Below are 20,866 nucleotides of genomic sequence, written 5' to 3'. Positions count from 1 at the left end.
AAATCTCTTTGGAGGTCTGCCTTTTGTGGCTCTTTGTGACCTGCGAATTAGCCTTTGGTCTTCAACACTCTCCTCTTCCTTCTTAGGAGAAAAGTGACCTATTGTGAACAATGGTTCTTCCAATTCCTGATCAGAGCTTTCAGAGGGTCGCATAGAGGCTTTCGCACTCTTGAAATCCTCTGACTTATCCGATTCAGTTTCAGACTCAGAATCAGAACCTTCATCAGTGGGTGTGGGTTGTTGTTGCTTATCCTCAGTCTCATCACTGTCATCAGGATAACATTGAAAAATTCCCACGTTCTCCCCCCACTTGGCATTGTACTCAACACTTCTTGTGAGCCTAATTGTCTTAGAGTCAGTCATCATTATTCTGTAAGAACCTTTCTGATAACCTAGAAAGATACCATGCAATCCACGTTTGCCTAATTTGGAGCTTTGTGGTGAATGAATCCACATATCAGAACCAAAAATTCTCATGTGTTTGATGTACGGTTTCTTACCAAACATCTTTTCATAGGGGGTACAACCAATCGCTGAAGATAACCTGCGATTGTAACTGTAAACAAAACACGAGAGAGCTTCGGCCCAATAACTCTCTGGAAGATTTGCATCATGCAGCAAGGTCTTTAACCCTTGAAGCAATGTTTGATTTGCCCTTTCGCAAAGTCCATTCTGCCATGGCGAGCGAGGACTGGACAAATCGTGCTGAATTCCTTTCTCAGTCAGAAAAGCTTCAAACTGCTGAGAAGTGAATTCTCCCCCGCGATCTGTGAAAAGAATTTTTATCTTCTTACCATGCACATTTTCCAACCAAGCACAGAATTCCTTAAACCTTGGAAAAGCCTCTGATTTCTGCTTGAGATTGTACACATAAATATACCTGGAAAATGCATCAATGAGAACCATGAAGAACCTATTTGCACCCAAAGAGGGCGATAGTGGACCAACTAAATCAGCATGAACAATCTGGTATGGTTCTGTAGCTTGCCTACTAGACACCTTACCTTTCACAGCCATTTTCACCTTGTTTGCTGCGCATGCCTTGCACTTCATGTGGTACCTGCAGGGTTTAATAGTCATACCTTCAACCAAGGTAGGCATTTTAGATACTGCCTCAAAATGCAAATGACCAAATTTCCTGTGAAAATCATGAATACATCCTGCATGCAAACTTTTGTTAGAACCTGCAATGCAACAAGTATCATTCTGCACAACATCATCATAATACAAAACAAACAAACGATCAACACATTCAGCATGCAATACATAATCGTCTTTCTTTGTGATGGTGCATTTCTTGTTCTTGAATGAAACGTCAATGTTCCGTTCATTCAGCTGCATCACACTTAGAAGATTGTGTGTGGCATCTGGAACATAAAGTACATCATGTATCTCTAAGTCCAAACTGTGAAGAACAACAGTTCCGTAGCCTTGACTGGGGATCGTGTGGTCATCCGCCTGGTGAATCGCACCTTCCTGCGGTGTAAAAGACACGAACAGTCTCTTATCGTTGCACATGTGGTGGGTAGCTGCTGAATCAACAACGAAGAAAGATCTAGACGTCTTCTGGACCTTTGCGACGTTTGGAGTGAAGCGTGAGACCATTGCCTTGTGCTGCGTTGTCCTGGAGACCGGACCTTTGCCTTTGCTTTGGCCTTTTCCACGCGATGAACTTCCGCTGCGCTGCTCTGTCTTGGCCCTGGGATATTTGCATTCCCTCTTCATATGGCCTAGACGTCCACACAAGTAGCATTTCTCTGCCTTCAAAGCTTTGGCGCCCTCTGGTGGTTCCACTGCACTCTGGGATGACGTCTGTGAAGACTCCCCCATACCCATGCAGCTAGCACCCCGGCGATCTGCTTCATTCTGGATCACGGCAGTAACATAGGCTACTGTGAGCTGAGCAGTTGGTTGAACAGCAATCTGAGTGGCAACGGACTCCCAACTTGGACCCAAAGAATGCAGTATCATGAAGGAATACACAGCCTCTGGAAAGTTGAGTCCTCTCTGCTGCAACTCATGTCTCAGATTTTGCATCTCCATTAGGTGTTTACGCACATCTCCACCTTCAGCAAGAGCCATATCATGCAGCTTGGCATAATAGTACATTGAGGAACCAGCTTCTGTCCTCAAGTGAGCCTGTCTTAAAGTGTCCCAAATTTCTTTGGCTGTGGTCTTTCCACGCAACAGACATAGCTCTTCTGGGGATACTATCAACGTAAGAGTTCCCCGTGCTTTGGAATCCTTAGCATTCCATTCAGCTGTAACTGGAGCTGGGGGGTTGTCTGTAATAACATTAAACAGACCTTCTTTCCGCAGAACTGCCTCTGCATAAATCACCCACTCCGTGTAGTTATTCTTATTGAGCTTAGGAATCCCAAAATCATTAACCAGCTTTGCATTAGCCATTTTCTGCTGCGTCACAGTCCTGCAGCTTCAGCCAAAAGCACTTGTAAAAGTACTTTCGATTTCCCAGCCATCCAAGCCTGTGAGCTTGTGCCTTAGAGCCTTTGCCTTTTTCGCGGCAAAAACGGCTTTAAAAGTACAAAGTCCAGCCATAAAACCATAAACTAGAAACTGGCAGGCTGCTAGGCTGGCAGGCTGCTCCGGGCAGCATGAGCACATACCTTCATCAATCAAACTTGACGCGCAGAGCAGATAACGCGATCCGTTCCTCTGTTCCTCTGCCGGCATTCTTCAGTTTGATTTACGTCTTTCTGGGCCCGATAACCAAAATGTTGTTATTGCAGAGTCCTTTGCACAACGGAATGATGAACAGTACGTGCCACATGCTTAAAGTTGCTTTATTTTCAGTTCATTGTTGAGAAATTACAAACATGCATCTTGCCTCTGCTGGAGCAGAGAAGCAACCGTCCTTCTCCTCGGAATAACGAACACCAAGAGAAAAGTGAAAAACAGGAAACCAGTGTACGTCACATCCAGCTTCCCATTCCCGTGGGAAAACCCAACAGTGCTCTGACTGTGGAATGTAAACATTGTCTTGTGACAAGCACTTTGCTGCACAGTGAAGAGAGCAGAAACCAACAGTAAAGGAAAATAAATTTAAAATTCTGGGTTATGGCAAAGGATAGAGGCAGACAACTAGTTTTAACCACTGCATGGTGACTTTCAGAGTTATTCTGCAGGGCCTTAGGTTGTCTAAAGGTTCTCACACAGAGTGGATCTGGAGCCAGCCTGCTCTAATAAGTCCCCAAATATGAGTGAGTTGCATATTCAATCACACATTGGACCCCATCCCTTCAAACAACTCAAATCTTCCTAGCATGCTGTCACCACAGAGTTAGCAAGAGGTGGGGGAAATGGGTGATTTGACAAGCTAACAAAAATCTGTTTTAGCATCACTTTTTAAAATAACATATTTGTGGGGAGCCTGAAGGAGAGAAGAGTGCTAGTTGTGGTGGTTTGCATCACTACAGGTCTTTAAATCAAGTTGGGATATGCTGCATTTCAACCAGAACAGATGGGCTAGATGCAGGAATTGCTAGGTGGATTTTTACAACACCTTTGAAGCAGAATGTCAGGTTTAAGTACCATAATGGCTACCTTCTTGCCTTAAAAATCACCAAGTCTATAAACGATTACTTCAGAAGAGCAGTCACACAGCTCAGCAATTTAGCCTGTTCTGTTTTGCCTTCCTCTGTTATTTATGGCTTAAACTTCTCAGTGTTGGAACATTTGGAGCAATGAAGTGAATGAAAGATGCTACACAACTGTATAGGCATAACTCTTAACAGCTGGTATCATGAAACAGAATTCCTTTTGTAAGTGTTAAAAGCCACTATGAGAGCACGTGTGGTGAGGTGAATTCTGACCGCTGTAACTATAGTATTGGTATTTCATGAAAACCACCTTGAAAAACAAATCTGCCACTGTAGGATTTGCATTTCATCAGTGGTGAGGCCAGTTCAATTTATGTTTGAATATCCAGCAGTACCAAGTACACCCATGTTAATGAAACACCACAGATAATTGTGGCTTTATTTGACCCTCTGAAGAATGCCCTGTTCCTGTAAGGAAGGATGGGATAACCACAACAGTTTTGCAACCTTAAGATCATATTGGGGAGTTAGAGGCATAGGATGTGCTATGCAAGGGGACAACTGGAAAGGCTTAATTTCAGTGGAAGTATCTGTGCATTAAAAGGGAACTGCTCAATAGTACTGATTCCACAGGAGTAAATTTTTGATTAAAATTAAGAAATAAAAGCGGTTGCAGACTAAGATGCTCCAGCTACTCTGAAATTGTAAGTAAAAGAGGCTATACTTGCCTACACGGACGGGCAACTGCTCTCCCTGGTTTCAGACAGGACCTTTTCAACCCTACCTGGAGATGCTGGGAATTGGACCTGGGAGCTTTTGTTTACAAAGCAGATGCAAAGAAGAACCATAAAAGAGAGCACTTGTGCGGTGGCATGCAGCTTCCAGAGTCTTACCTGAGATTTTGAGGCTAATGCATGCTATGTGACTTCCCTACCACTGTACAGAGTTGCTTTCAGCAGGGCAGGGGTGCCAAGTTTAATAAAATATTGCGGTGGGGGGCAGGTAAGCCCCGCCCCGCATAATTGATCACATGACACAGTGCATGCACACCATTTGAATGGCAATGCCCATCAACTTTGGGGGGACCTGACTCCCTCAAATATTTTATTGGGGGCCCCCCGAACCCCTTAGGAGTTAGCTCCTATGTTTTCAAGCCATGCTTTTAACATGATTGTAACATGATCTCCAAGGAGGCTCCTGGCCTGCCTAACGTTAGTATGGTTAGTGCAATAAAGGAATCCATTGTCTAAGGCAGCAGTCCTAACCACGTCTACTGAGAAGTAAGTTCTAGTGAATTCAGTGAGGCTTACGTGCAGGTAAGCAGGGTTAGGATTACGCCTTGACTGGTGCCACACAAGAATCGTATCCATGTACCACGGCTGGCAGTTTGGAACAGTGGCATTGTGTTGCTCATGACATATCCAGTGACACATAGTGTGGAATCAAGTTATGCCTTGTGAGTCATTAATATTAGAACTGTATTTTCTCCTTTCTTGGGGAATAGAAGCAGAGAAGATAGGGCTGGAGGCTGGAAATGGGTTACCATCTTGGAAATTTAATGACCAGCTCTTTCCCTGTGATGTGTGTGGAAAAGTGTTTGGCCGACAGCAGACGTTGTCCCGACATCTCTCCCTGCACACAGGTAACACTTTTTAAAAATAGTGTTGGGCCGTTTCACTCCATTTTTTTCCATGGAAACAATGAACATTTCTTTGCATGCAAATAACGGTGGATTGATCTATCCTCTGTACACTTTGCAACACTCGTAGTCAATGGGTCTCTCTCCTTAAAATTCATAGCTTTTTATATTATTATTATTTTTAAAAATTATCCAAAAGTTGGGGCATCTGGTTTTGGTGCTTGATCATGCTGATCATTATCAGTTTGGTAGGGCTTGTATAATGCACTAGCATTGTGTGTTGGATGCAGGGGCCTTCCCTGCAGCAGCAGTTTTTATTTCACTGATACAATCACAATGGAATTAAGACATTTGCCTTTATTATTAAACTTCTGCTCAAGTCTTCTCACATAAACCTGTGAGAGTCCCCTACCCCAATTATGTTATGACATCTGCACTCCCACAATCAGTGCATGTGTTTAAAACACTTCAAAATATATAGGGATCAATCAAAGCCTGCTTACATTGCTGAAATAAAACGGCACCAAGTATAACAATACCAAGATAGATAACCAGTAATGTGATTTTTTAGAAAAGGAAAGAACATAATAGATTTTCTCATAAGCTCAGCTAATTGAACTATTACCCTCTTCCTTGTACTGAAATGCTGTTTGTCTCAAAGCAACTATAAGAAAACATTAGACGTGGATAGATAACCACAGGTGATCCTGTTAACATTTTGTTCTGTACATCTATGCTCAAAATATTCTGAAGGATTTGTTCTAGAGCAATACTTCAGCTTCAGTGCTTAGGTAAAATTGATGTGATGTTTTAAGCTGCATAGTTACTAATTAGGGGGTAAGTCTTTAGCACATCTATGTTGTATTAAGACATTTAGTAAAGGCTTTTTAAGCTAACCAGGCTATTTGAATTGGAATAGGTTATAGGCCACAATCCTGTACCCACTTAACTGTGAATAAGCCCCACTGAACTGAACATGCCTACTCAGAAGTGACATGTATAAGTTTACACTGTTGGACCCAATTTTTAAGGACCTTACATCTGTCACAATAAATCCCCAGTTGAAGTTCAAACATGCTGTCTGAAATCCAAATTCTGGGAATTTACTGAGCAACAGATTGCAGCTTCTGAAAACAATGCCAGGCCATTCCTACAGATACCATCTGTTTGTGTGCCACAAGCTAATAGTTCAAATCATTTTTAAGCACTACAAGTCAGTGATAAGATAGAAATGAAAGTTTTAATATTATTAAGATATAACCTATAGAGAGAGCTGCGCAGCCTGTCTGAAAGCCCCCCTCACTATATTCATACATTCCACAATGGCTATCAAGATTATACCTCAACGCAAGCTTCAAGGAAGGAAACCAAGGCGCAAAATGAACACTCAAGCCCTTCAAGATCCTATTAAGTGGGATTGCTTCCAAATGACTCTTAAGGACCATCTGCTTTTGGAGTTCCCTGATAACATCAAGGAACACTGTACCAAGATAAAAACATCCATTATTGCAGCCTGTGAACAAACTACTGGATACCAAACCAAGATACACCAGGACTGGCTTGATGAGAACGATAGTGAGACTGAAGGCATTATTGACAACAAATGGAAGGCCTTTCAGATCTAGCAAAGAGCAACTGTGCTACTAAGAAAAAACTCTATGCTAAGGCTGAGGTTCAATGAAGAACCAGAGAACTAAAGAACACCTGGTGAATTAAAAGAAGCTCACGAGATCCAGCACTTAGCCAACACTCATGATGCACAGAGTTTCTTTAAAGCCACAAAGACCATCTGTGGGCCAATAAATCATGCCATAAGCCTCCTACACTCAACAGACAGTACCACACTTCTAAAAGATAAAGAAGCTATTGAATTGCTCTGGAAAGAACATTACCAGTATCTCCTTAACCACAACTCCTCCGTAGCTACAGAGGTCCTCTCACAATTTCCATAAAAACAAATTAAGAGATGAACTTGCAGTATCTCCTAATCTGGGAGAGTTGTGTACAGGTATTAACCAAATGAAGAAGAAGAAGAAGAAGAAGAGTTTGGATTTGATATCCCGCCTTTCACTCCCCTTCAGGAGTCTCAAAGCGGCTAACATTCTCCTTTCCCTTCCTCCCCCACAACAAACACTCTGTGAGGTGAGTGGGGCTGAGAGACTTCAAAGAAGTGTGACTGGCCCAAGGTCACCCAGCAGCTGCATGTGGAGGAGCGGAGACGCGAACCCGGTTACCCAGATTACGTGACTACCGCTCTTAACCACTACACCACAAAGCCAGCGGACCTGATGGGATACCTGCCGAAGTCTTCAAAGTGGGTGGAATTGAATTTACACAACAACTTCACAAGCTCATCAAAAAAATTGGGGGGGGGGGAGATCCCAGCAGACTTTAGGGATGCTAAAATTATCAACCTTTTTTTTAAAAAAAGGTGACAGAATGGATTGTGGAAACTTATCAAGGCATCTCTTTATTAGCTGCAGCCGGCAAAAGTTTTGCAAGGATTTTAGCAAACCATCTCCTAACCCTATCCGAGGCTACCCTTCCTGAATCCCAAAATGGTTTTCGGCCTCCAAGGGTGAAAGTGGACATGATTTTCACTGCTTCAAGAAAAATGCAGAGAGCAAAACCAACCCTGTTTATTGACCTAAGGCCTTCGACAGTGTAAATCGTAATGCCCTGTGGACTGTCCTAAAAATCGGCTGCCCAGATAAATTTGTGAACATCCTTCGACTCCTCCATGATAACATGACAGCAACTATTGCAGTTAACAACGGCTCTCAAAGTGAACCATTCACAGTGGGATCAGGTGTCACCCCAACTCTATTTATTATTTTCATTGCCATGATCCTACATATTGTCGAAGGGAAACTCCCCACTGGGGTAGAACTCACATATCGAACAGATGGAAATCTCTTTAATCTGAGTAGGCTGAAAGCAAAGAGTAAGGTCACCATAACTTCCATCATAGAGCTTCAGCATGCTGATGACAACGTAGTGTGGGCACATTCAAAGGATGACCTCCAAACCATTCTAAATAACTTCGCAGAAGCTTATGAAAAGCTTGCACCAACAAGGGGAGGGGGACTCTGCTGCACCACCCGTGTACTAGAAGAAGCAAAGATCACTAGTGCTGAAGCATTGATTCTTCAGCATCAACTTCGTTGGACTGGTCATGTTGTTTGGATGCCTGATTATCAACTACTCTATTCCAAACTTAAAAATTGAAAGCGTAATGCTGGTGGTCAACAAAAGAGGTTTAGAGACTCTCTCAAGGCAAATCGAAAAAAATGTAGGATAAAAACCGACAATTGGAAAACACTGGCCTGCAAGCGCTCCAATTGGAGAACAGCCTTTACCAAAGGTGTCGTGGACTTTGAAGACGCTCAAACTCAGGACAAAAGGGAGAAATGTGCTAAGAGGAAGGCATGTTTGGCAAACCCTCACCATGATCCGCTCCCACCCAGAAACCTATATCCCCACTGTGGAAGGACGTGTGGATCCAGAATTGGCCTCCACAGTCACTTACAGACCCACTGTTAATGTTCATGGAAGACAATCTTACTTGGCTACGAGTGATCACCAAAGAAGATGATTCATTTCAAACCTACTGAACGTGGCTGAGCACAGGGAGCTGGATGTGTGCAGCGCTGATTAGCTGGCACTTCATGATGTCGCCAAGAAACTTCTGCCCCTCAGTTCCCAGAAAAGTTTTGCATTTCATATATACATATATATATATATGGTTATTAATAAGGAAGACAGCCCAGCTGAAGCAACAGGTGGGGGCAATCTGGTCAGTTGAACTTCATTCTGCAGGTGTGAATGCCTATCATTTCTATTGCACAGCCAGGCTCACTAAGATGCTATGTGCACTGTCTATCCCCTCCCTACCCCCATGATTATCTTCACCTTTAGAGTCGCTGCAGCCATATCTTCAGATTTCATTGCAAAAGAATTACACTGAGCTTTCACCCAAATATTTCCTACTTAAGAATTTGCTGGCCATCACAAGTGAACTGGTGATCAAACACAAAATGTATTTCAGGCACTCAAGACTGTATTGTACTTCCTGGGGGCTGTTCTCAGAAATAACTGAACTACCATTGCAAATTATAGCCTCTTTTATATTGTCTTGCTGGGGTGTTTTTTTAAAAAAACAGCAAGGTGCTTGGAGAAACTTGTGATGGGTGAACTGGTACCTCTTGCTGGGCTAAATATTTAGTTTAATGTGTCACAGTTGCATGCTTTCATGCCCAGAGGGACATAATTGAACTACTTGATATGATAAAAGGTAGCTTTTCATCTCTTCTCATTTTTATACAATACTTAGTCTGAACATATCCTATGAATATAGTAACTGTTGATATAATGCCAAGAGCTTTCTGAACTTTTTACACTTTTAAACAAGGGACATGAACCACACTAAGTTAAGGGCCTTTTAAAAAAGTTAAGAGCTTTTAAACCCTACCTATTTCAGTGGGAGGGACGCGGGTGGCGCTGTGGGCTAAAGCCTCAACGCCTAGGGCTTGCCGATCAAAAGGTCGGCGGTTCGAATCCCCGCGGCGGGGTGCGCTCCCGCTGTTCGGTCCCAGCGCCTGCCCACCTAGCAGTTCGAAAGCACCCCCGGGGGCAAGTAGATAAATAGGTACCGCTTACCAGCGGGAAGGTAAACGGCGTTCCGTGTGCGGCTCTGGCTCGCCAGAGCAGCGATGTCACGCTGGCCACGTGACCCGGAAGTGTCCCCGGACAGCGCTGGCCCCCGGCCAATAAATGTGAGATGGGCGCACAAACCCCACAGTCTGTCAAGACTGGCCCGTTCGGGCAGGGGTACCTTTACCTTTACCTTTATTTCAGTGGGAGATAGCTAAGCAAGTGCTTAACTCTCCCATTTAAACAGTGAGGCTCAAAAGTGTTTTAACTTTTGCTAGATCATGCCTAATGTTGGTTAGGATTATTCTGATGGATGAAGATGGTGTTTTTCTTAATTTAATGTGGGACATAAATTCTGCATTAGTCACTTTGCATGTTCACGAGGCTGATTTTCTCTGTGGCAATCCAGACCATGCAGAGAGTCACACACCCATACAGTGATAGACCATGTCCTTTGTTGTTGTTTTTATTGTTTTTGTTAGCAACATGCCTTTGATGCTGTTGAAGACAGATAGAGGATGTTCCCTCCTTCTGCCAGGGTGCCTCTGTGTGGGTGGAAGCCAGTCTGAGGAAATGCTGACGATTCCCATGCCGTTGCCTCAGCTCCATGGTGGGGATACAAATGTGAGATGTGTTTGCACGCATGCAAAGCTCCCCCTCAAAGTCTTTTAATGTTTCTTTCCAGAAGAGAGAAAATACAAATGCCATTTGTGCCCATATGCTGCTAAGTGCCGTGCTAACCTGAACCAGCACCTGACTGTCCATTCCGTGAAGCTGGTGAGTACAGACACTGAGGACATTGTCAGCGCTGTCACTTCCGAAGGCAGTGATGGAAAGAAGCACCCTTATTACTACAGGTGAGGACCCGGGAGAAAGCCAAGCCCAGAGACTCCGGCGCCAGCTGCCTTTTCTGCTTCTCTCTCTCTAGGAAAACCAAAAGAACAAACTCAGTCGGGTTTGCTTTTGAGGGAGAACCTGGCAGGTGCATTTGGCTTGTCTGCATTTAACCTCAGCAGTGGCCCAGAGTGAGGGCGATGGGGATTTTGCAGGCAGATGTGGTAGATATAAGCACCTCAAGGGCAGAAGTAATGTGTAACTCTTGAATTACTCTCAGCTCACAATCTGAATCCAGAGATTTGACGGCCAACTTCCAGCGTTTCCAAGCCTGCTTCTGAATCCATTCTGTATACCCCACACATCCACTGCACCTTCCCACTAATATCCTGGAATGCTTAGCCAAATAACCTATCACTTGTGGACTTAGAGACTGGTCTAGCAGAGTATGTGCCCTCCTCCTGCCACCTGAATAGGTGGACTTAGTCAGGCATCCATATAATATCAACTTGTTGAGTCACAGCTTTCCATTTTCTGAAAGCCCTTTGAAATGTAGGATGAACCAGGATGCAGCAAGTGACAATATTGCCATTTGTTGTAACCTGCCACAGTAGTCACATAAGCAGTTGCCACTGGGCTATTTGTCTGTCACTAATGAGGTGCTCCCTACTCTCAGGTTCACAACTTAAAGACATGACACAAAAGGAAAAGGGAGGAAGAGGGAGGAAGGGGGAAGCAAACACATGCACTAATTCTTAGTTCAGAGTTTTTTGCAAGTGTTCCTTCTGGCAGAGGGAGGAAGTAAGATCCCTGCAGCTACTCCTCCTTTGGCCAATGGATGGGTACAGGTTGGTCTTCCCCTTGTTGTGATGTTCTTCCTGGGGGAGCAACTTCCCAGTGGCCCTTGGTACACTGACTGATGACAGAAGCTAGAGTATGCTGCCTACAGAGTGTGCTGTGCTTATCCAGTTCAAGCAAGCAACTGCACAGTGCCCACTTGGAATCCAAACAACACTGGACCCCATGGCATGGGTCATTCCTATGTAACTGCTTGCCATGCATATCTCCCATATAAATCACACCACTGTAAACTGCCCTGACAGCATGCCATGGTATGCTGGGAGTGGTGAGTCTGTCTAGCCCAAATGCTGGTCATGGAGTGTCACTGCTTTTGCAAATAGCTATCCCCAAGCTGAATGTGCAGACTGGGCGTTAGGTGACCTGCCAGCCAAGGCTTGGAAATTAATGTTGACAAATCTGACTGGAATGAGAGATGTAGTTTTCAGTGTTTTGACTTGTGTAAAACTTGTGAGATCCTGTAAAGAACATCAGCTATAGCATTTATACATACGGAAGTGTATTATCCTGCCTTTCTAAGCAAAAGCCAATGCAAGACAGTTTAGAACAATTTGAAATAAATAATGCAGTTTAAAAACAATGTAAAATGCAATAAACCAGAAAACAGCACCAGCAGTAAAATAGATAAATTAAAAAGGTATTTCCTTTTAAACAAAAAACACCCACCAGGGAATAAAACCGGTTTTGGTGTATTAATCAAATAGGGCAGTGGTGTGCCTCTTTGGAGTGACCATTCCATAATCTGAGCATCAGGACTGAAAAATCATTTTTGCTTGTCTTGTCCCAACAAGACTGGGTCAGAAAGCAAGGAGGGCCTCATACTAAGCAACATAATCTGGTCATGGGCTGCTTAGGAGTTTGAAGGCCAAACCAAGCCCCTAAACCTTGTTTATTAGTTGCCAATGCCAGCAGAGCTAGAAGCTGATTGCAAAATGCCTCTTGGGAGCGCTGGTGTCTGCAGAGCTGATGAGTGCTCCCTGAGCCCATTTTGGCTTGCTTCTGTTGAATTTGCCCGGCATTTCTGCACAAGATCCCAACCTCACATGGGATTGTTTCCAAAGCTTGGGAGCTGCTTGCGAAGTCTGCAGCAAGCTCTCCATTTGTCCACGTAGCAGCCTGACTAAACATCTTGGCAAGGCTGCAGCACATCTTACTGCCCAAAGGAAATAGCTAGGTGATGTGCAGCATCTGGAACCTGTAGTTTTTAATTAACTTTATGATTATTTAGCATCATTATAGCGTGTTTGGGATTGTTGCCTTGTGCCTGCCCTTAATCATCTTGGCATGGCTGTCAGTTCAGAAACAGTTCAGCAGACAAAAGAATATCCCAGTGCTATTTAAACAGAGAGAAGAAGCCAAAGTTAGTAAAAACAGGAATTGGTCAGGTTGAATGAAGAAAAGTGATGTGTATCTGTCACAAAGCATTTCTGTAAATGCACACTCCTTAATCTTTCTAACTCTCTCCTGCCTCCAGTTGTCATGTGTGTGGATTTGAAACCGAGATGAATGTCCAGTTTGTCAGTCATATGTCGCTTCATGTGGATAAAGAACAGTGGATGTTTTCTATTTGCTGCACAGCCTGTGACTTTGTTACCATGGAGGAGTCAGATATGAAGGCTCATGTCGCCACCAAGCATGCAGGTGATCACCCCAGATCTGGGCTTGTCTCCTACGGCCATCTCTCTCCTTCCCAACTTCTCCACCGAAATGTTGGCTGAGGCCCTCCTGGTTGGATACAGTGGTCTGCAAAATTCCACTGACAGAAACTTCAAGTGCATGATTAAGACCAAACTGTTTTTAAGATTAATCTATATCATGTGTTAAAACTGCATAGTTTATCATTCTGTTTAGAATGAACCTTAAAAATCTGAGGCTGCTGTGTGAAGAGTTTGTGAGTGTTAATTGCTTCCACTAGATAAGAGAAGGCAAGGACTCACTAACACCTCTTCACACTATCTACGTGTGACCTTCCTTTGCAAATGCTTTGTATAGTATAATGTAGGCATCCTCCCTCTTACCTTTTGCAAGCATGAGGAAGTGACCTTATATCCGTGGGTAGAAATGACTTCAGTGACTTCACAGTTTCTCATCAATGGAAATAGGGATGAGTTGCAGGTGTTTTGTTAACACTAGACCAGTGCTGGTTTCCATTCTCCGCAACTATTTGAGCCAGTGTGGTGGAGTAGTTCGGGTGTTGGACTAAGACCTGGGAGACCAGAGTTTGAATCGCCACTCAGCTGTAAAGCTCACAGGGTGACATTGGACTAGTCATTATCCATCAACTGAAACTGCCTCACAGAGTTATTAAAAAATAGGACGGGGAAGAACTTTGTACTCCACCTCAAGCTCCTTGCAGGAAAGGTGGGAAATGAATGGAAATGAATGAATGAATGAATGAATGAATGAATGAATGATATGCTGCTGTAGAATAAAGTACAAGGGGGATCCCAGAAAGGCTGGGATCCAAGGAGAAGCTTCACTCTAGTCATAGAATTGTAGAGTTGGAAGGGACAAGGGTCATCTAGTCTGAAACTCTTTAATGCGGGAATCTTTTGTCCAGTATGGGGCTTGAACCCACGATCCTGAGATTAAGAGTCCCCTGTTACATACTGAGCTATCTTTCAGTGTGTGTCTCTGTCTCTACTAATCAATTGAAGAATGGGGAGATCATGCCTTTCTGAAGAGAGCTCCATTAAATCTGTAATTCAGTGCAAGTAGGACAAAGAAGGCTCTCATAGATAATTGCATTGCTTCCAAGGCATGTCTACAGGAAGGTGACACTGGGTGGACTAGAACTACAAAGCTGGCAACAACCACAGGTCATCTTGCCCCAGCTTCTGCCCATATTCAGAAACATCTATCCACCAGCCACACGAGGATCAACCTAAGAACAGAGCATTCTGTCAGCAAATTACTGTAGTGTCCATAGTTCCAGCCTCAAGGAGGGAAGGCAAACCTCTTATTGCAAAGAGAAGCCCTTGGGAGCTCAACCTCCTATTAAGAATCCTGCATCTACAGCAACAGAGAACCTGGCTAAAAGTCTGAGGCTCTGCTCCAGCCATGGGCAGGTAGTTGCACAAAACTTGGTTGCTCTAGATGAGGATGTTCATTCCCATGTGAAACAACTGGTGTAACTGGCCAGATCAGGTGGGCAGGATGAGCACCGCACCATGTGCGTAGAGATGTGTGTGCAGATATGCAAGAACAGCTACTGCAGCACATGGATCTCTGCCTGCATTTGGGGCATAAATTTTAAACAACCCTGATACTAATAAGCAAGCTAATGCTTTGGGTTCTGTTGGTTGGTTTTCTCCATAGGTGAAGAGAGGAAGACTCCAAGCGACTCAAACAGCCCTTCATCTTCTTCCCTGTCAGCACTTAGCGATTCTGCCAACAGCAAAGAAGATGCAGAGACCAGCCCCAAGCCCAAGGCTTCAAACAACCTGCTAGTTATTTCCGTAGTGCCTGGTAGTCAGACCTTATTGAACACGGAAGAAAAATCAGAAAAAGGTAAGGAGTCGGTGAAATGGATGCAAAGTCAGTCCCTCCACTTGCGCAAGGCTTTGGTGTGCGACTTAGGTAATAGTGTCTGTGATTTCCTCTTGCAGGTTTTGAATGTGTTTTCTGTAACTTTGTCTGCAAAACAAAAAACATGTTTGAGCGCCATTTGCAAATCCACCTGATTACACGGATGTTTGAATGTGATGTGTGCCACAAGTTCATGAAGACTCCTGAGCAGTTACTGGAGCACAAGAAATGCCACACTGTCCCCACCGGTGGGCTCAAGTAAGGAAAGCAAGTACACAAACTTTTACTGTGTTAAGTACCTCAAATATTGTGGGGATAGTAATGGGAGGGGGGAGAGCAACAAATTTGAACAGGACCCATTTCTGCCTGGAGAGACAGAGCCAGGGAAGTTTACTCTAAAAATCACATTTTACATTCACTACTCAACAAAACCCATCTATAAAGGACAGGATACAGTTTTTCTCCTCTTACACCACTAGAACTCATTGACATCCAACAAAGCCAAAGATTCAGCATAGGCAAAAGAAAGTACTTTTTTTTTTACACAGCATATAGTTAAACTATGGAATTTGCTCCCACGAGAATCAGTGATGGCCAGCAACTTGGATGGCTTGAAAACAGGGTCAGACAATTTCCTGGAGGATAAGGCTCTCAAAAGCTACTAGCTACTCCATCAGTGTTCTACCTCCATTGTTGGGCTGCAAAAGTAAAGCAATAGACATTGACATCTAAGGGGGCGGCGGCCTCCATCAGACCATTTAGTCCAGAGTTTGAAACTGAATCACTGAAAATAGATACAGCAAATATTAGGCACTTTGAAGTTTCATTATTTTCAGTGGCAGAGAATTAACCAAAAGAAACGTACTAACGTGTTTTTTTGATGTAAATTTGTTCAGTGCTGGTTGACTTTTGCCCATTGTTACGTGGAGCTGAAATACAGGGGCGGGAATCGACATGGCCTGTCTCTTCTGCTGTAGCAATCCTCTTAGGTACTGTTTCCAGAGGTCTACAGAGGTTTCATGATTTGGCTGAAATTGGAGAGAGTATGGGGACCTTGTGGATTCTGTAGTCTGGTTCTCACATCACAGTAAGCCAGAGACAAACCCTGACTACAGATCATGCTTAAAGAGAGAATTTAACCCTGGTTTGTGGTTTGGATTATATGCTAAGCCAAACTTTGGCTTAACTGCCAACCTGCACCAATATATGAATGGAGAGGAGAGGATCAAAGTGCCTGTGATCTTCTCCTTGGGGGCCCTCAAAACAGTGCATATGAAGCACACCTGAGATTAGTGAGAATATTTTCACATCAGCTAGACAGTTGAAGCATTATTGTAGTTTAGTTTACCAGCTGAATAATTCTGGTTTGGTTTGATACACTGAACGTAAGCCAGTTATTGCTTCTCGGTAAGGGTGGAAATAAGTTCAAATAATGAAACACTCCTTTGAGTGTGAAATCCTGAAGGCTGCTTCTCACATTGCATTGGTGTGTTTTTGTTGTTATTGTTTTTTTAAACAATCAAGTCACATTTTATTTTTGAATTTCCAATTTTAAACTGCTCAATGTGACATTATAGCAGCGGGTCACTCACAATCTGGGTACCTATTTCTTTAACCTGAAATAACACCCCCCCCCCAAAAAGAAAAACCCGAGCCCAAAATGTTTCACCTTAAAGACTTCTGCATTTGCATGTCAGCTTACATTATAGCAGTAGCTTGGCATTTCATGTCTTAAACAGCCAAGGACTAGACATAGTTTGGGGGGAGAAATTGAATGTCATGAATGTGTGGAATGGCAAATGTTTGGAAGAATGATTGCCCAGACCCTGTGTTTCAATATTTCTTTGGCGGTTGTTCTTGGTTTCCCCCTCCCTCCGGCAGGTGCCCATTCTGCATTTACTCCACCAACCGCCCCGCAGCGATGGAATGCCATTTGAAGACCCACTACAAAATGGAATACAAGTGCCGGATCTGCCAGGCAGTGAAAGCCAATCAGCTGGAGCTGGAAATGCACATCCGGGAGCATCGCCTTGGCAACCATTATAAGTGTGACCAGTGTGGCTACCTTTCCAAGACGGCCAACAAGCTGATAGAGCACGTGCGCGTACACACTGGGGAGCGCCCTTTCCACTGTGACCAGTGCAGCTACAGCTGCAAACGCAAAGACAATCTCAACCTGCACAAGAAGCTCAAGCACGCTCCCCGCCAGACTTTCAGCTGCGAAGAGTGCCTCTTCAAGACCACCCACCCTTTTGTCTTCAGCCGCCATGTGAAGAAGCACCAAAACGGGGACTGCTCCGAAGAGGAGAAGAAGGGCCAAGGGGCAACCTCCAAGGAAGCCGGCCCTCTCCTAGCTGCCAACAGCCCCCGGAGCCTCTTGTCGCCTCTCTCGGTGATGTCTGCCTCCCAGGCGCTGCAGACAGTGGCCATGTCGGCTGCCCACGGCGGCGGGGCAGAGCCAAACCTGGCACTTAAGGCCTTGGCCATCAATGGCACTTCCCTGTGCTTTGACAAGTACCGGAACTCCGAATTTGCCCACCTCATTCCCTTAACCATGTTTTTCCCCAAGAACCACTTTGAGATCACATTCCATGCGCCCAGGCCACAGACTGTACGGCCGGACGACACTTCGCCGAAGCACTCCTTCCTTGCCTACCTTGGACTAACAGAAAGGGCAGAAACTGTCTGAGGGCAGCCAAGTACTGTACCAAAAAAATAATACTCTCCGCCCGCCCACCCCCACCCCCCAACAGACACCCAACAGGTATATGCATTGCTGCAAACCATACACCCAGGAGGTATGGCTGGCTGAACATTTGTACTATAGATCATTAGTAGTAAGGTATAGGAAAAAAATGGCTCTGTGTGTCTCCTTAAATGCATTGACATGAAGGCTGCTTTATTAAAACTCTTCAGAGAAGTGACCTCCCGCATACCTTCAGAGGCATGTTCCCAGTACTCTTATCTAAGAAACTATTTTGTCTTGTTTAAGCTGAACAAGAGTGTCCTTAAAGGCAATCAGCACTTGCTTAAGGTTACATATTGATGCATTTTCCTTTTGAGATGGTAAGTGTGAGCGTGTCTGAAGGGAGAGTCAGTGTGCCATGACATTGCTTTTGCACATCCTTTTGTACTGGCTTATTTAATATGAACACATGAAGCTGCCTTATATACTGAGTCGGATCAGTGCTCCACCTATCCCAGTAACGTCCACTCTGACAGGCAGCCGTTCTCCGGGGTCTCAGGCAGGGGTCCTCCCCAGCCCACCTGCTCTCTGGGATTATTTAACTGGAGATGCTGAAGATTGAACCTGGGACATTTATACATGCAACGCATGTGCTCTACCACTGAGCTGCAGCCCCCTCCTCTCGTGATGATTATTGCAGTTCTCCAGTCTCACCACCTTGCCTGCCTAGCTTTACTTTACAGTTACTGGAATGCGGATACAGCAATGCTAGGTTCGAAAAGAACTGGCATGCCAGTCAGCACTACTTGGGATTTGCTTAGTATACTATAGTGTTTGCTTTGGCCTCAGATCTGAGAATTCAAGGATGAACTAGAGGAGCAGGAATTGCTTCTAGCTCTGCAAAGTTAAGGCTGTTTTACATGGTACATTTCCCCCAGCTGGCAGTAATGATATCTGTGTAGGCAAATGCATGGGCACTGTAGTGTTGGGCATGTAATGTGGTTTTACTCGGTGTACATGGACTGAGTAGACACTGTGCATATGGGCTGCCTCTTCCCTGCCCCCCGCAAAGCACTCCTACCACCCTTGAAATGTTACAGTGAACATGCATATTCCACCACAGAGATGAGATTTTTTTTCCTTCGTAGAGATAATGTATGAAGTGGCCCTGAACACACATGAGTGAACAGACACTTGGTGCAGATCAGGGTGGTGGAATCTGCAACCCTCCATCTGTTGTTAGACTCGTCTCCCATTGGCCTCCAGCAAACATGGCCAGGGATGATGGGAGTTGTAGTCCAGCAACCTCTGGAGAGCCCAAGATTCCCATTCCTAGTGCAGACAGACCTGTAAACAGCAAGTGCAATTCATACACGCACAAGGTCAGATTCTTCTGTAACTCAGGGCCACTTCTTATAATAAGTTTTGTATTTGAGTACAGCTATCCAAGTATCAGTTTTAAATGGGGCACATGTATTGCATTTAAATCACTGCTTTTCTTTGTAAAATAACTGGAGTCAGGAATTTGATCATTTCCCCATCATGTTTCTGTCTCGTTCGCTGGGAAGAGATGTGATTTAAACACACGTGCACCATTCAAAACTGATGTAAGGTCAATAAAAAAGTATCTCATACCAAGAAGCCCTTTTGATCATAGATCAAACATACACATTCTCAGTATGTATTAATGCAGTGATTACCTTGGTTTGCAAAGACAAGAGTGTACATTCTACAGAGATTAAATCCAGGAATAGGGATTTTTAAAAGGAAGGGTTTGCTATATTCTGGGTATAAATGCTCAGACTAAATAAAGGCAGGTTTTGCACAGTGCTTGAGTCTTGCACTAGTATGTTTCTCACTTGCAAAAAAAAGGTAAGAAAAGAAAAAGTGTAGAAGATTAAAAAAACTTTTGTCGACTGAAGAATTATCAGAGTGTATATTTGAAAAGTTAATGGCGGAGTCTTTTCAACATAAGAATGGTGCTTTTTAATCATATTATTCTGTTCTATATCCCCAACTGTTCAGCTATATTTTCAGATTTTGTGTCCCTATGAACATTACCCTTCATGTTATTTGTATTCCTTTGTATTATTTTGTTAATGCCTACTTAAGTATACTCTTCTAGGAAGCTAACTTTATATTTTCTTAAAGCTCTTACTTTGTGGTCATTAAAATGACATAAATATTGCACTTTATTGCAGTAAGAAGCAAATGTTGCATTCCTAATACACAATCGAAGTCAATTTTTAACTTTTCCCAAGATTTAACTTTTCTCTTGCCCATGCACTGACATTTATTACGTATCATTATCACATACAGTTTCCTCCACTGAACATGTACATAAGAATAAGTCCAGATCTGTGTACGTGTTCAAAGACCAGAAACTGTTTACATTGGATGACAAAGAGGAAAGGAACCTAAATATTAGCAAGCTATAATACTAATGTAAAGTAACTACAATCAAAATAATGAGAGTCTGCACATGAGTTTAAACAGCATGTGGCCTCCCCTAATTCAGCTACTATGGTAAAGTAAGTCATTATATTAGCTGTTCCTAACACATGTTGAGCCCTGTTTATTGCACTTAACTCTGCTAAAACTACTCTTTGGGATTCATCCTTTGTTTTTTTTGACAAACAAATGTTTTCAGATAAGGTCAGTACAGTGTCATGAATTGTGGCATTCCATCCTAAGATGTGGTGGTGACTTTTGCTAGTCGCTGTCATGCTGTCACTTGGTAGTTGGTACAAGGTACACCACCAGCACCATGCAAATCTTAGAAATCAGATTGACACACACACACACACACACACACACACACACACACACTGGTTTGATTTCCCATCATTCTGAGCAATTTTTTGCAGGTTTGGAGACTACCCATGTCTGATGTAACCATTTATTTAACTGCAGTCCTGCCACTGGATTGAATGGGCTCCATTATTTCCTCTGCTAGGAATTTTAAGAGAAGCTGCGATGCTGAAGCAGGACTTACTTGCTAGTCAATAATGTGTAATTAAGAATGGGATAAATGAATATCTTTTTGGTGGAAATCAAGGAACCTCTCCCCTTATAGGCAGTTGCTGCAGTTAAGTAACTAAATATACC

General features: G+C 43.7%; 2 protein-coding genes across 7 annotated transcripts in view; one reads left to right on the top strand and one right to left on the bottom strand.

The window, feature by feature from the left end:
- ZNF827 (zinc finger protein 827) overlaps positions 1–20,558 on the top strand; it is a 124,244-nt gene extending 103,686 nt beyond the window's left edge. For 3 of the 5 annotated variants that reach the window (XM_082237547.1, XM_082237545.1, XM_082237544.1), the window contains exons 9-14: positions 5,065–5,202; positions 10,538–10,709; positions 13,019–13,185; positions 14,863–15,054; positions 15,153–15,330; positions 16,954–20,558. In XM_082237547.1, the coding sequence (XP_082093673.1) occupies positions 5,065–5,202; positions 10,538–10,709; positions 13,019–13,185; positions 14,863–15,054; positions 15,153–15,330; positions 16,954–17,761 (1,655 nt within the window). In that variant the 3' untranslated portion in view covers positions 17,762–20,558. Of the gene's footprint in view, positions 1–5,064; positions 5,203–10,537; positions 10,710–13,018; positions 13,186–14,862; positions 15,055–15,152; positions 15,340–16,953 lie in introns of all 5 variants that reach the window. The other 2 variants (XM_082237548.1, XM_082237546.1) reach the window with 2 other exon arrangements.
- LOC309540688 (uncharacterized protein C4orf51 homolog) overlaps positions 1–20,866 on the bottom strand; it is a 40,674-nt gene that overhangs the window by 2,938 nt on the left and 16,870 nt on the right. The window contains exon 7 of one of the 2 annotated variants that reach the window (XM_082237775.1): positions 10,303–10,776. The exons of the other annotated variant lie outside the window; for it this stretch is intronic. The gene's annotated coding sequence lies outside the window, so the exon portion shown is untranslated. Of the gene's footprint in view, positions 1–10,302; positions 10,777–20,866 lie in introns of those variants that run through there. 2 annotated transcript variants of the gene reach the window in all.

Source organism: Podarcis vaucheri (genome assembly GCF_965113315.1).
Source record: "Podarcis vaucheri genome assembly, chromosome: 9".
NCBI classification, from domain to species: Eukaryota; Metazoa; Chordata; class Lepidosauria; order Squamata; family Lacertidae; genus Podarcis; species Podarcis vaucheri.
Note: the sequence above shows the minus strand (reverse complement) of the source record. Positions and strands in the feature narration are given on the sequence as shown.